General features: G+C 40.0%; 2 protein-coding genes across 2 annotated transcripts in view; both read left to right on the forward strand.

Annotated features, from left to right (window-relative positions):
- LOC145457575 (transient receptor potential cation channel subfamily V member 6-like) overlaps nt 1–17,291 on the forward strand; it is a 343,103-nt gene that overhangs the window by 1,878 nt on the left and 323,934 nt on the right. The window lies entirely within an intron of this gene.
- Nucleotides 8,695–9,888, forward strand: LOC145457770 (uncharacterized). The gene is made up of 4 exons (XM_080336054.1): nt 8,695–9,180; nt 9,245–9,319; nt 9,382–9,520; nt 9,584–9,888. The coding sequence occupies exons 1-4, from the start codon at nt 9,035–9,037 to the stop codon at nt 9,632–9,634; spliced, it is 411 nt and encodes a 136-aa protein (XP_080192180.1). The 5' UTR covers nt 8,695–9,034; the 3' UTR covers nt 9,635–9,888.

Raw genomic sequence — 17,291 nt, forward strand, 5'->3', positions numbered from 1 at the left:
ATAGACCGAATTGCGTGTTGATGACACACAAATTCTTCGCATCATCATCTAATTCTAGCTGAAAATAAGCAACTTTCGTGAAAATACAACCACCCTGTAACTTGTGAAGAATTTCATCTAAGGAGGGCAGGGGATGTTGATCTATCTGAATCTGTTGATTCAATGCTTTGAAGTCACCACAAATGCGTACTGATCCATTTGATTTAGTGACGGCAACAATTGGTGCTGCCCAATCACTGTAATTGATTGGTTCGAGAATACCTTGATTGACTAATCTATCCAATTCGGTTTGAACAGCGATTTGCCTTGCGAAAGGCAAAGGGCGTGGCTTGTTGAATACGGGCTTGGCATTAGGTTTCAAGTGAATTGTCACCTTTGTCTTGGTGCATCGTCCTAATACATTAGAGAAAACGGAGGGAAATTTGGACTGAAAAGATACCAATTTGTCGTTCGAATCAGAAATGTCAATAGTATTACATGATTGCGATTTGACCATCTGCGAGGAAATTGCATCCAAAGCAGACGTTCCCTTAGCGGTCATGGAGAAAGCATCGCTCCAATCGAGACCAAAAATGTTTTGCCCACGGTGTTCGTCGAGAACCACCAATTTTAAGCCAACTCGAACTTCAGAACCCACCTGCACGGTTACAGTGCAAATACCTTTCACTTTCAGTGGCTTGTCGCCATACGCTACGAAAGAGCAATGGTATGCTGAGAGTTTCGGTGAGCCCAAAGTTTTGTACCCAGTCAATCCCACCATGGCGGAGGGTGCACCAGTGTCCCACTGTGTCGGCAAAGGAATGCCGTTGATGCTGGAGTTGATCCAGAGCTGGTTTCCTACGCGTCGATATAGTTGATCGATGTCGAAGGAGAGGAGTGGCACTGAGCAGAAATTGACGGATGTGACCTGTTGCGTGATACTAGGTTTGGTAGACATGCACACCGGTTTGATATGACCTTTACGACCACATTTCTGACATACTGCATGTCGATATTGACAGTCTTTTCTCTGGTGATCGATGAAACAGCGGCTGCAGGATTTCAGTCTTTCCGGGAAGTTGCCTTGGATGTATTTGGAAGGTTTTTTTCCCTTCTGATAACTTCCAGTCATTTTGTTGACGACTGAAGTGTCTTTACCGCTACTCTCGTCTTGGATAACCCTATCAGTTTCCAGCGTTCTCACGTGTGTTGCGGCTACTTTGAGAACGTCGTCGAGGGATGGATTGGTTTGTGTTAGACAATGCCGTCTCACATCCGCGTGCGGCGTTTCTTTAATGATGAGATCGCGCATTAGCTCATCAACGTAGCTTTGATCACAGCCTTCTCTTGAGCATATGAAGTTGCAATCCTTGGAGATTCCGCGTAGGGTAGCGATCCAATCGGCGTACGATTGTCCCGGCTGCATTTTGCAATTGTAAAATTCGTACCTGGCAGCTTGCACATGAATTGAGTCCTTGAAGTGTGTAGACAACTTCTCAGTCAACGCGTCGAAAGTTTGCGCGCTGACATCAGCAGCACCAAACAAATTACGTAGGAGCGAGTACGTTTCAGGTCCAACCCATGAGAGTAGACACGCTCGTTTCTTCTCCATGTTGGAAATGCCGTAAATTGCTAGGTGATGGTTGAATCGCTGAAGATATTGGTCCCATTTCTCCTTTGATTTTACGAAAGAATCAAACTTGGGAGCGGTAGCTTCAGATGTTGACGCACCGGGACTCAACCTCTGCGTTAACTGTGCCATTTCTTCTTTGTGTTGGTCTTTTTGCTGTTCCAACCCAGCCATGACTTTCGCCATTGCCTCGTCATGCTGTGCGCGTTGTTGCTCCATCATTTCCTGCTGCTTCTCGAGAAGCTTCAAAATACCCGATTCCATCATTCAGCTTTGAGTTCGTTATATTCATTGGCGACTGGTAGGCTTCTACCCTACATGCCATTTGTAATAATATAGCATCGAATAAGCTTATGCTTAGTTAGAGAGGGGTGGTAACAAATGCATGATTACTTTGATACAACAATGCAGCGGCGATACGACGGTTACGGATATTAAATATTGGTAGACCTATATCGGGATATCCCTGGTTGCCGTACATTATTCACCGTAATTACTACCAGGAATTTTTTTATAGCGTGCTGTAGTACGGTATTATAGAATATCGTGCCGTCATTCCTTATCTTTGTAGTACCATGTAATACGCATTTGATGACCGAGCATAGCTTAGTAGGGCGACATAAAATTCCGAATGTATTTATACGTGCCAAATGCCCCAAACAAAAACCTTGGCCTAATTACGTTTTATGGTGTGGTAGTATACTACAGACATTTCTTGGTTAAATATGCTTATATCTACATGCAGTGATGTAGCAAGAATGGATAGGCGCGAGTTCCCATTAAATATTCCCGACTTGTAGATTATGACGTCATTCGTTTTATTGACATCGCAGTAGATATTCGTGGGGTCACGTCATTGATTAAAATAATACCTAATTAGAAGCGCAATTGGAAGTAGTCTAAAATATATGCGCATGTGTAAGAAGTAAGTGAAAGTCGACAAAACTACTCGAGTACTCCCGCATAATAGCGACACGTTTTTACTCGTCATCTCTGCAATCAGTTTTCCATTGTTGCTCGTGGTCGTTCTCTTTTTCATTTAAAAGTCCTCGAATCTACCATTATAAAGCTGCAAAAGGCGATCCTCTGCCGCCGGGAGAAGAAGCTGTATATCCTGGGAATATTTCATTAGTGCTGTGTTGCCATTCGGCTATTATACAGCCGAATTCGGGTCTGTTATACCGTACCGTGCCGGTGCGTTGTTATGTGCCGCTCGTGACTCTGTATACTTGTGATTATTACGTCACAGGGACAAAATTCTTTCTATGGTTCGAATTTGATTGATTGCATTCACTGACGTTGGCTCCTGATGATAGTCTGTCGAAAAGCTAGGAGTGGAATAAATTTGGCAATAAGAACGTATGGTTTGCTGCAATATCGAAGTTCTGTACTTCCAAAAGCCTATTTAATCTTAGTATATGCAGTATGCACTAATTCAGTAACTCCCTCAGTCACACTCAAAACCGTTCAATTGATTTTACGCGAGTTGACATACAGCTGTGCGGGTCATTTATCAATTCAATTCCCCTTTGACGCCCCTTTCAATTTTGATGTATGTAGTTTGAATATGTATTAGTAATTCATTTATTAACATTTTAAAACTCAAAACACACTGTAAATCCGCAAGGTCGTATTGAACACTTCATAACACTTTTTTCTGCGTACAGACACACTTTTTGGGCACATAAACGCATTGGGCCATTATCGTCGCAACGCTTCTGCGTATTTCTCCGTTTACATGTAACACTTCGCCAATGCGGCTTATTTTCAAGAAAATTTATACTTGGTAGTTTATCATCAGTTTTGCATCCATAAACCATCGGTACGTTTGGAGATCACATTAAATCATGGTATGTGTAAAATAATATTACTCACTTGACCCAACACTAAGTTTAAGGGTAATATTTCAATGAAATATACATATTTCCCTGTGACGCAGAGGGGTCACCACCTTCGTTACGGTAGAGCGCGCTCGATTTCAGTTTGGATTTGAATCAAGCCCCGAACTACTGCTATCTCCGGCTAAGCAAATTTGCGTGATCCCCGTGCGCAGATGCATTGTGGGTACACGGTAAATTGATTTAGTACAGGGGCTTATGGAAAAGCGGTCAATGTTTCAATATATTTGATTCGTGTTGGGTCTTTAGTACTGTATGCGTATAGAGCTTTGAATGACTAATTATTCTAACATTCAGGATTTGTTTCAGCCCAATATCTCGTGCCAGTATATTGATATTCCGTGTAATTCGACATGTCGAAGATAGTACGTTCATCAGGTGGTAGTGGTAGTCTTTGCTGTGCCTATGGGTGCAGTAGAAGGCGGAAGAAGATATCCAGTGAGTCGTATGCAAGAAGTAATAGTGACGGCAGTAGTGATGAAGAGTCGATAGTAAAGCGGCGATACCCCAGAACTTTTCACCGGTAAGTGAATAACAGAATAAGCATAGCAGCCAGACATGGCCAGATCAGTCACAGTTGTAATAAACAGGCCATGGTAAAGTGATAGCAGAACATTTCGTTGCAGTTATATGAATGAAATGACCAGACCAGTCTACCAGCAGAAATCCGTGCCACCATATCAGCTATGTAATGTTCATCATCAATATCTGTAATAATCTGTAATAATGTCCATCTCACCCTTTGTATTTTCTCCATGATCGAGTACAAGCAGTTCGGCCAATAATCAGTGTGGTATTAAATTCTTGGTTATGCTATGTAGGCAAGAGTAGGAATACAAGGAAAGATTCAATTAATGGCCTATGGGTTTTTGTCAGCATATAGGTAAAACAGGATATCTTGTTCAGATTCTAAACAAATACTGTGGAATTTGCAAATTCCATAGTCAAGTTCATCTATAGTCCTTATAGCTTTGTGCGAAACTGTCAATTTATTTATTCAAAAATATTTTTCAAGGTTTACCTTTGAACTGCTTTAGCTTTAGAAAGCTACCTCAATCTTGAATACAATAAGCCTATGGAGTGGAAAGTGACAGATGTATAATTTTATCAGACAAGATATTTTATGTACCTTCTGCTTTTATCATAGCCCATAACAAAGAATTGTCTATTTAGTGTGCTTTGCTTCATACAATGCTCCGTATAATGCAGCTTTCCTACTAATGAATCGCTGAAAGGAAGATGGGTAGAAAGCATAAAAAGAAAAAACTGGGTTCCATCAAGATCGTCAGTTATCTGCTCCGATCATTTTCCGGAAAGTGCCATTTACCGTGTGGGCCAGTTGATACGTTTGAGGGAGAATGCGGTGCCAACAAGATTTCTGAACTTTCCGAAATATATGAGGACAAAGGTACAGTTGGAATTTATAAATTTACTTCTAAAGTCAAGTTTATATTAGCATACCCTTACCCTAGCCACTGTTGATATGAAATTCGTTGATTTCAGGCTTCCAACAAACGGCAAGCGAGACCAGCAACACTTCAAGATAAGAAACGTTATTGTAAAGTACAGACTGGTGAAGCAGTTCTCCACGACCACAATTACTGTGCACGTACCTCTCCTCAAAAGCTCATTCAACAGCAACGCCGTAGAGTGCTAGAAATTAAAAAGAGATTGCATGCTGCCAGAATGAGGACATGCCGCCTGAGAAAAAAAGTGAAAACTCTGGATGAGGTCATTGCATCTCTGAAAAAAAATAATTTGATCAGCGATTTGTGTGGAGAAGTAATGTCACAAAAATTCAGTCGTATACCCAGTGAGCTGTTGCAGCGCATGAAGCTGCAAGCTGGTGGAAGAGGAGTCAAATACTCTAAAGAACTGCAATCATTTGCAATGACGCTGCAGTATTATTCTGCTAAGGCATACAATTTTGTGCGTCAAAATTTTCAACTCGCTCTTCCCCATCCGAGTGTGATAAGACGCTGGTATGGAAAACTTCCCGCTGAGCCTGGCTTTACTGGTATTGCGTTTTCTGCTATCAGAGGAAAAGTAGAGGCATCAACAACTCCTGTAATATGTTCCATAATGATGGATGAAATGTCGATCCGCAAGCAGGTTTTTTGGGATGGAAAAAGATATCGAGGATATGTAGACATGGGTACTGACTGCGAGGACGATGATTCTTTGCCACTTGCAAAAGATGTATTAGTTTTTATGGCTGTTTGCGTCAATTCATCCTGGAAGATTCCGCTTGGATACTTTTTCATTAATGGTTTGACAGGATCGGAACGAGCAAATTTGGTTAGAATTTGCATGAACAAGCTTAACGAAACAGGTGCAACTATTGCTTCATTGACATGTGACGGGCCTTCCTGCCACTTCGCTATGCTTTCCTCATTGGGGGCAAATATATCCTCCAGGAACATTGTGTCTAGTTTTCCCAATCCATATTTACCCAATCATCAAATCCAAGTCATTTTAGATCCTTGTCACATGCTCAAACTCATCAGAAACTGCCTAGCAGAATGGGGTACTTTGCTAGATGGGAGTGGTCAGCAAATTTCTTGGAATTTCATCATTTTACTGCAAAAGCTACAGGCTTCAGAAGGTCTGAGACTTGCCAATAAGTTGAAGAAGTCTCATGTTGAATGGCAGCAACAAAAGATGAAAGTAAATTTGGCTGCTCAAACAATCAGCAGCAGTGTTGCAGATGCAATAGAATACTGTGACAAGAACCTTAGAATGAGATGCTTTCGGGGTAGTGCTGCTACTGTCAAGTTTTTGCGGGGTTTTGATCGCCTTTTTGATATCCTTAATTCGAGAAACCCGTTTGCAAAAGGATATAAATCGCCTTTAAAGGAGTCAAACCAGCATTTGTGGCGTCCATTTATGGCTGAAATGATGGATTATATTGTCAAATTGCAGGACCCCTCAGGAAAGCCTATTGTTGAATCTCGCAGGAAAACTGGGTTCCTCGGGTTCCTTGTTTGCATAAAGAGCACCCAATGCCTTTTTGACGACCTAGTGGTTACGAAAATGGTGAAGTACTTGCTGATGTACAAATTCAGTCAAGATCATCTGGAGTTATTTTTTTGTGCTGTCCGTAAAGCAGGAGGCTTCAACAATAATCCTACTTGTCTGCAGTTTACTGCTGCGTATAAAAGGTTATTGATGAAGTTGGGAATCCGTGCGTCATCAGGAAATTGTGAAGAAAGAGATTCAACTGCCATGTTGGAACTCTTGGATAATTTCCGAATTCAAGAAAGTGGACTGTCTCTTTCTTCTGCAACCCTGATCAGGAAGTATGACCTGGAAGAGAAACGGCCCATGCAAGACGAGCATGACTACTCCGATGTTCCTGAAATTACAACTTTGTCAGAGTACAAAAATCAAGCTATATCATACATTGCTGGCTATGTTGCCAAGTCCGTGGCTGAGCGATGTGTATGCTCTACGTGTAAAGGGTCACTCCTGGTAGATTCAGCAAGCAGTGGCAGTTTCCTGCAATTCAAGAACAGGGGTGGCCTAACCAAACCAGCTAATGGCGTTATTGCAATATGTGAGGAGGCTGAAAAATGCTTCCAGCGAATGATTCGCGTTACTTCTGAGAAGTTACCTCACTGCAAGGGCTTGATCAACGCGTTTGCAACTGCTATTCTGTCAAACATGTCTTCTAAATCACCTGCTTTCCCAGAGCTTGAACACCATATTTATGACACCTCGGTGGGTGATGATCACGTGATTACTCTGACAAAAGACATAGCTAAGACCTATTGCAAGATTAAATTCAAACATCTAGGAGTGGAATACAATCAAAGGACATCAGACAAGAACGTCCGCAGAGTGTTAACAAAGCTGATTCTTTTCAAAAATCAGTAACTGCCACAGATGGTCAGTTATAAAATACATCTACTCGAGTTGAGTTAACGTCCTTCCTCAAGTTGATTGAATTGTCGAGATGTTGGCAGAGCATATTTCAAGCCCATCTGAGAAAGATGTGATTCGCCGACTCTCCAAGAGAGGTGTCTCAGGTTGCTCGTTTACAACTTGGTGAAGATCCTCGCCAGCTCGAGGGGCAACAACGCGCTCGGAGTTCCCCTACTGGATTCCCGCAGAATTTGGGAGAACGAACAAAAACATCTGGACTGCATTAAATATCCAGAAAGTGTGTCGTTATATACCCAGACTGGCACCCTCGTGAATGTGGGCGTCGCATTGCCAGTCTACCGCTGCGCTAGAGGATCCACTTCTCTGGACTCTTTCCATTTGCACCTGAACAGGTTTATTCCTGGACAGTGTGCTAGTGCTGCTCATTTTCAAGCGTATCTTTTGGAAGAACTCTGCCGTTGGAGCAAGGACCAGGCTGCCAATGCGATAGCAGCCGACTCCACGAGTCGGCTGCGGAGTTATAGTGGCTTTTTGTCAAAGGAACGATCCTTTCATCTTCATACGGCTCTGTAAGTTATTGTTGTGCAGTAACTCTCAACTTTTCATTTGATATTTTTGTAATTCAAAGAGTCGCAATTCGGACGTGCTACACAATCAATGGTCGGATCGACGTACCGCAACCTGGATGGGAGGATTCCTAAAGCCGGTGAGTTCGCTCCATGGTCATGACCACAGGTGGTCAGTGAATTCATTGTTGCTACTCAAATAGAAGTAGTTTTAAAACTTGAAGTAGCGCAAGCGAGCAAAACCTACTTGAAGTAGAAGTACTTCATTACTGACCAACTTTCGTCATTACTAGGGCTTACAGTCGTGTCTCTATAGAGTCGTGGCGTCATGATAATATAAATTATGTGAAAAGCTCAAATTTGTACACCTGAAACAACTAAGAGTTCTATCTATATAACATATTTTGGTGTTTATTTGATCATACGTATTATATAGGCTTCCAATAAAATATATTCTCTACTAGTACGGATTGGGCGTTAATGTTGATTAATTAATAAGGATACTTTCGTTAGGGCGATGACACCTCTCTCTGTCACATGTTCAATAATGAGGTGCAAGGTGATTCATTTGTTGAATGACCTTAACCCTTCCATTGAGAAAGAAAATGACAATCCGTTACTGTCTTCCGATGTTGTCATTGAGAAGATGGATAACAATTTTGTTACATCTGTCATCCTTCTATCATAAGGCAGCATTCAGTGGCCAATACCATCAGCCAATACCATCAACTGTGAATATGTAATTTATATGATATGAGCTCTTGTACACACATAGTAACTGTCACTATATTCCATACTTGCCCGTGGCTGTTCTCTTCTTTTTCATTCAAAGGTTTTGGAATCAACCATGGTTAAGCTGTAAAGCCGACCCTTCGTCGCCAGAAAGAATATCTACATACCCAACTCGTACTTCAAACCCACGGAAGACACCGGCTAACCTACTGATTCTTTCTTTACTGTTTTATACGCCTTTAGCTATCCTTTACGCTACTTTCTTCGCATGCCGTAGAATTTTCATTATTTTAATTCTGTACTAACCGTTTTTCGTATCTTTACAGATAACATAATCAACAATTATGAATAAGCAGATATCCTTCATTTTTGAAGAAGGAAATACAAATTTGGCTGTGGAAGAAGACGTAACGGTCGATCAAGAACAACGACCTCCGAAAGACGTAACGGTCGATCAAGAACCACCTCCAAAAGAGGTAACGGTCAAAAGGTAACCCAATGAATATGGCGCCAATGTCATTTTCATTATACAAACAATCATCTATATTGTTCAGGACTCCGATCATCTGGGACCTCCCTCCCCTACCAAAAGAAACCAAAGAAGGGAGGAAGGTCGACGCAGCTCCAAGGTGTGTCGATCAATGTGTTTAGTCAAAAATTTCTCGAATTTTAGTTCATACCTCTTGAACAGTGTTGATCCCCCTAACCCCCGTCCCCTACGCACACGTCGTCGACGTCGCCGCCGCCGCTTTAGGACGGGGGTCACGGTGACCGTGCCCTATCTTCGGAAGAAGAAAAAATCAATTACACTTGAGCTGCAGTCTGAATCGGTACGTTTAATATGCCTTGTCCGCAGATATTAAGCACTAACTTATCCCTCATTTTACTTTCAGATCACCCTCAATTACGTCCAGGGCGACGTAAAGTCAATAACGATTAATTAATTTATTTCTGTTTTTATTTTTTCATGTTATTTTAATAGAAAAATCATTCAAAACCTTCGTTTCTCATAACTGAAGCTGGTGTTTCTGAAAACGAAGTTCAGCATTTTGGTAGACACAGTACACAGCGCGTGTGATACCAGAAATGGTATATCTAAAGCCAGGTTTTCGTTCAGTTACCTTGCTATCTGATCAAATCAGTAACGTTAATTAACTCTTAAAGCGCAGATTGCTGTAACCAACATATAGCGTCAATTTCAGTGACCGCTAGGCAATTGTACCCAGATAGAAATAAGGACTCGTTCATTCATCTTGTATCTCTCATTCAATGATATAAATATATTATTGCTCTCATTTGATCACCTCTGCAGAAATCACTAACCCATATTGCTACACATAACTCACATATTCTGACTTTCTAGGATTTATTCCGACTACTTTGACACAATTAATAAGTAAGAATAAAAATTAGATGGTATAACTTTGATTGTAGCTGTGCCTTTCCATGTCACATGATGCTGAATTTTTCTCCGTCAGTGGTATTTATAGTCACCACGTAGCTGGAAGCATTAGCATTGACATCAGCGCCATTGTTGTGAGAAGATTTCGAATCGAGGCCAGGGTAATTCTGAGGCAGTCTCCGTTAATAACTTGAAGCTGGTGGTCATAGGCGTAGGTGCTTTTACTACCTATAGATACAGTACCTGGAACATAACAACAAAACTGGCATTATCCATTGCAATCATTTGATAGCTTGGTTATTTGTCTACACTAAATGTGCCTGTTTGTTGGTTTTCAAGATTTGTAATAATAGTTAATGACAGTGTGCGGTTGTATCAACAATTCGAGAACGCAGTACATGAAACTGAAGCTATAATGAGTAAAAAGACAACATCAGCAAGCTCCCTCAGGACGAATGGCGTCATATCCAAATCAAATTTCCATATACAGTAGGCCTACCTGAAACTGAAGGGATAAAGAAGACAACATCACCAACCTCCCTTAGGATTAACGGTATCATATCCAAATCGAATTATCAATGCCATGACAATTGCCTTAACCCAGTAATTGTGAAAACAGCACTCAAAGCCAGGAATTTTTGAGCAGAAGCATACGTTTATTTACCTGGATACAACGAGGTAAGCAATCTATATCAGGAAGATATTTTCAAATGAATACATACTGTGACACATATATAACCTTATATTGTCCGAACCATCGAAATCGATACCTCCAGGCCAAAGAGTAATCAAAACAGTCACATCACCCAACCACTTCTGCCTTGACCACCATCTTACAGTGCAACTACCAACTTAACCCAAAGATGGCGGCCAATTGATCACGCAAATATCGCGAGTAGCGCACTCCAGTGTTTATATAGCTCAGTGATTTGAATAGACACTTACGTGACCTTTGACACGAACCAATCAGGTTGCTGCAGGATGTAAACAAAGAACAAGGCCGGGCAAGCTTACTATGAGCGCTTATGGAAAAGGGTTGAAAAATGAAGGTTTTTAGCAAAATTACATTGAATTGGCAATAGCTGGCTTTGGTGAATGGTAATAACTTAGAGCTATTATGTATTTGCAGTGTTCTAACCGACAATAAACATGAATAGTGGCAAGCACTCATCGGCATGGTATGTCCAAATGAATGGATTTCTGACAACTTTTCGAATGAAGCAACTATTGCTGTATTATCCTTAGTCCTTAGTCGTATACTATAGGATTGTCGTACCGAATTGCATGTATTAGATTAATCTTGAGTCAGGATATGTGGGGTATTCATTATGTGGGCTTGGCGTTATATGCGTTTTATTTATGGAATCGTATATAGTATACAGTCTACATTCTGCATCATTATCTAGCAAATTACTGTTACACTGGACACTTGTCTGCATATTCAATGATCATATTAATATGATATATGTTAGGCAATTTGATCTGTTCCCAGCTGAAATCGTCAATTTTTGTTCTAGCTCATGTATATTGAATCAATCGGGACAAATGCCGGATAAACACTGTGCTAATAGCCTGTGTAACTTGGAGATGGCTACCTAGACCGTTCCTGGTGTGCGCCTGTACCTTTCCCAGCGCCAATAACATGCATGGAAGAATGTAAAATCTGGATAAAGGCATGTGGACTTCCTTGTAGTCATCTGAATTCTCATTTTATTAATAAAATGCCATATCTATTATCGTACCAAAAATATTGAATCGTGACATAATTTAGATGAAACAATTCTGTTTTTCAAAATGAGTCCAATCTGAAATGCAGTAACACTTGATGCCACAATCGACTTGGTGTGTGTCTCGTTTTATTCCACGCCAGTTTTGCTGCTTGATGGTGTGTAATGGATTGAAATTGTTGAGAGCAATATATTCAATAATAGCGGTGATACGCATGAGTCGGACGAGTACGCCTTGATAGGTGCCTGCACAGCAGTGTTGCTCTGTAAAATAAAAATAGTATATATTTTGTGCAGGCTTGATGGATATCTTTAATTAAGCTGCAGAAAGAGGAAGTCGATGGATAAAACGCAAGAAAATCAAATTTCTGGAAGAAGTAGAAGCACAAAACAGGAAACTCGTCCAGGAAAATTTCAAATTTACGGACAATTATTGCTAGTGACGTCTGACGTTCAGTTCTCAGAGAAGCATCATAATGTCAGAAGATGCGGAGAAGCTGAAATTTTATGCTAGACTACAATAAATTCTGTCCGAATTGCCCTACTTATCCTGCTGACGTCAAATTTATAGTATTGCTGTAAGCATAGTATTAAACCTTTGGGTCAACTGTATGTAACTGCTTCATGAAATTCGATTTGGCCATGTAGATATGTGGTTCTTAAAAATGCACCATTTGCATTCGTTCATGATTTCTCAAAACTAGAATGATTACTGACTGTCAATAAATCACATACAACTTTGAAAGGATTGATGGATTGTGGTGCACTTACTTTTGTGCAGGAACTGTTCACAAGGAAGGGACCTTTCAGATCGGAATATTAGTGAAATATGTGGATTCGACAAGAAATGTGAGAAAATGATGGAGTTCAGCTATGGTGAACCAGGAAATGCTATCATGGCAGAAAAGGGATTCACCATTGAGTCTGAAATCAAGAAATTGAATCTAGATTTAAATATTCCTGGACATGATTTGGCACACCGTCAAATGCCTGAGCCAGACTGTTCCACAACAAGACAGATAGCGAGACAACGTATTCATATTGAACAACTGATCGGAAGAATCAAGGAGTATAAAATTTTGTCTGGTGTCATACTATGCAGCATTGTGTATCAACTAACCAAATATGGACTAATTGCTTACTCTAATTCAAGATTGAAAATTAAAAATGAATGATGTAACATATTCAGCAATTGTGAAAATTCAGTTCCATTCTGAATATCGTAATGCCTAATAGCATGCAACGGATCGTAATTGCGCGGTGCCATGGTCAATGTGTACCAACAGTGCATGTCTATTCATACTATATTCCAGTGGTGTGCATTGAAGCTCATTTAGATGCCCAATTTGTTGAATGAACAATTCTCCAGGTGAAAATGTTCTAGGATTATTTGTGCTTGGTGAAATGTTATAAAACTAAAGACACCAGATACACCAAAATCTACCTTGAGGCAGCAGGAGTTGATCGGTTGCGAGTACGGTCGAGAGATTGCTTGTCAATCACGATCGAGCTCACTGATGCTGATGCAAATCACAATGTAGTCCTTGTAGCTTCAGGTGCTGGATTGTCTTAATCAATGCATATACATGAGAGTATATATCAGATCCTAATGTGAAAATAAATCATGGTTACAATATCTATTGCAGGAGTCTCTGACAAAATGTTTTTTCCTTACTTACCCTGTCTTACAAGTGCAAGACGAATCAATAATGGATTTTCTGAGAATGTGTATTTCCATTGAGTGTGATATCTCACTTTTCCGCAAGTTGCCATAACATTGGCTGTTCACTATAGGATATTGCTTCCACAAAGAGTGGATTGTCTCCTCAATCTTTGTCCCTAAGTCATGTACGTAGCGCTCCATGAAATACTTCGTAGCTTTCTCCGCGGTGTTAGAAGAAGATGCTGTTCCACTCAAATACAGAAATTCGATAGAATCTCCATAGCTTTCAAGTTTCATAATCAATACACCAAAATTGTGATGTGTGGCAGCAGCAGTATTTTATAGCATATCTTTCTGAACATGAGATATGCTTGAAAATTTCGCTCGAGACCTGGAGCCTATGAAATCGTCAAAATATGCATTACCACAATCCTAGTATATCCGAAAAATTGTCAAAAATCCATGCATTTAGACACAGCACGCTGATGCGTACTTGCCACCATTCATGTTCATCCTAGACTAAAAGCTGCAACTACATACTAACTCTACGCTATTACTATTCATTAAGGCCAGTCATCCCCAATTCAACGTAATTTTGCTTAAAACCTTCATTTTTCAACCTTTTTCCATAAGAGCTCATAGTAAGCTTGCCCGGCCTTGTTCTTTGTTTACATCCTGCTGCAACCTGATTGGTTCGTGTCAAAGGTCACGTAAGTGTCTATTGGTGGTTCGTCAGGCTTCAGGCAGAGAGTAGGGTACACGAAAAAACTTGGCGAAATGGATATATTGATGCGGTTTCTGCTACCTGATGGCGTAAAGGATCATAACATCCATGTACTGTAGTGTAAGGTATGGAAATGCGGTAAATGTTATTGAATGTATGTAATGTGAGAATAGTCATAAAATGAACTCGTTTTGACATTGCAGTAACGTCGTTTGTTTTAGATGTTTTAGTAGGCTACTGATATCCCTTATTCACATGAATGTTATTTAGATGTTTTGTAGCATATGATTCGTCTGATATTATTGCTGGATGATCGAGCTTCGAATCTGATAATATACCAGGCTGCGACCAGGTCCAGTACTACGGTACTGATGGGATGCTGCTATAAAAGTAACTTTTTGACATATGGATAAAGGGATGTTCTCTCTATCCACACTGAAATATCGCTATGTAGACGATATTGTGGTCCATTGTGGACAAGTACTGCAATGTCAGCAATTTAATGCCGGTATGACAGTCATGCAACGGTTTTGATTGTTTTTCAACTGCAACACATTTTACACTGTACTGTTTATTCCAAGTGGTAAGGTGTTAGGTCAAAAATTGCCAAAATTCTTTACAAAATCAAAATTTTGTTGGCAACTTGCATTTCGTTTGCATCATAGATGATTGCACTGTCGGTGAACTTATCATTTTACAATTTACATCTTGTAGCCTACTTTATAGTCCTACCGTTGTAGACGGACCATCGTCTGCTCATTGTGAATCATAAACTGTCAAATGAAACAAATACTCAACGTAGCCTATTGCATTATCCTAACTGAAGCAAGACTGCGTGGGCATTGGTTCTTCTATTAGAAACCGTATGATGAAAAATTGCGATGTAGACAACTTTGTCATAATGAGAGAGAGAGTGCAGTGTACGCACAACTTCAGTGTTGCCGGCCAACAACTGCAGCTGGTGAACGTTCTTTCTTCATTCTTGCCAAGCTACTTAGTTAGGACAGACACTTTCTACCCGAAAATGTAGCAAAGTATCTTTCGTTGTACTACAACAAATTTTTAATTATTTCTACCATAATACGAGATGTAACTAATACTAGTATTATTCATGGGTCCAGATTTCGATAAAATAAGTTCTTTTTCATGTAAAAATTTGTCAATTTTCATGCTAAAAGATTTTTTCAGGTCAAATTACTTCGGAAGAACAGACAGCTCCAGCCAGAAATAAAGATAAGTTCCGGTAATACAATTCCAGCACTATGTGATAAACACCTAACTTAAGTACATGGGGTCAAAATTAAGTTTTTCATCATCAAAATATGTGTGAATTTGAATTTTTTAGTCAAAATCTTACCTTCTTAGGCCCAAAAAATCGCCCCAATAATAGCACAGCCAAACAAACAATCTTTTCAACAAACCATGGATCACAAGGGGTAGTATTTGTTTTGCCCAATCCCCAAATTTGACTTTTCTGAGTTTATTGTGATACGGTAACTGAACTAAACTCTATTTTGCAGATAGTATGTACTGAACTTGGCACCTTTTTGAAATGCATTTGCTGTATGGAAGACTGGTAAGCATCACGGTGTTTTGTAAGTGAACTGGTACATCCTTAGAGAATGAATTTGATTCTGTTTCAATCGGTTATCTTTGTGATATAGATTTTTATGAATGTTTGCTGATAAAATTTCACAAAAATTTTTAACAATCCAGGAAGTATACTAACTGTGCCAGGGTAAAATTGGTGGTAACGTCATGTGCAACTTTCCATTTCATTACTTAATTATTCTATGAAAGACATCCTTCTGTCACGCACAACTTATTGCAGAAAAAAAAAACTGTATCCTTATGATATCTGCGTGATTACTGAGCAGTTCATTTGTATTGCTAATTTTGGCAACAAATATTTCTTTTCAATAGTCTTGGATTGATCCTCAAATTCGTTCAACTGATGTCCACTCTTTGAAAAGAGCCCCCTGGGTCTACCGTGCCTGCGCTATCAGACAATGTTGACAGTGACGTGAGGAGTCGTTCGTAACGGGTTTTGTGCCGGCACATTCATCTTATGTGATACAGACCTTTGTCTCAAGAGCCCATGGATACATGTGATTATGTAAGCCCATTTATTCATTTTATATATCACCATTGATTATGTAATTTGCTGGTTTTTGCAGTCCTACTTTTCTCACGAACTATCTCGCAGAGTAGCTTACGGGCTATTCGATATGAGCTGAAAAAGGCTTCATCTGTGTACACTGTACAGTGTACCCTGAACTGCGTACACTGAACACTGTACAGAGATGTAGTTGAACGTAATGAGCTCGTGTAACTTGTACTTTAACTATTGCTTACTTAACTATAATGGGCTAGGTGAGTGGCTCTCAACCCGGGGGGCTGAGCACCTCTCCTGCGCTTCTGTAACCTACCTGTGTGAAATATTTATATTTACTTCTGCATCAAATTTACGATTTTCCTTTGTAATGTTTCGTATTTTCTAGGAGCAGCATTTGGATTTGACCAGTAAAAAAAAGATCCGCCATGGCACGCCACGAATCAGGGAGTCATCAAGCCTGGGTTGCGGCTGATGGAAAAAATATGAAAAATTCCCTAATGTGCAGGTAGTATGTATTGCAATTGGCACCTTCTTGAAATGCATTTGTCGTTTAAAATACTGGTAAGCATCGCGGTGTTTCGTAAGTAAACTGGTATATCCTTAGATAATGAATTTGATTCTGCTGCATTCGGTTATTTTTATGAATGTTTGCTGGTAAAATTCCACTAAAATGATTAACAATCCATGAAAGTATGCTACTCGTGCTGGAGTAAAATTGGTGGTACGGTCACTTGCAACTTTCCATTACAATAATTATTTGTTCTATGAAAGACAACCCTTTTGTCACATACAAATGTATCCAGTCTGATATCTGCGTAATACTGAATGCTGGTGACGTCATATTTTGTGATACGATTTTTGATGTACGACGTTCTTTCGAGTTCTCTACTAGTTGCTGACGAGTCTCAGCCGAAAATATTCGGGCTCTTTTCAATAGGCTATGCATATACTATTCAATTTTATATTGAA

Source organism: Botryllus schlosseri, chromosome 2 (genome assembly GCF_051294905.1).
Source record: "Botryllus schlosseri isolate E-star chromosome 2, Bs_hap1, whole genome shotgun sequence".
Taxonomy (NCBI): Eukaryota; Metazoa; Chordata; class Ascidiacea; order Stolidobranchia; family Styelidae; genus Botryllus; species Botryllus schlosseri.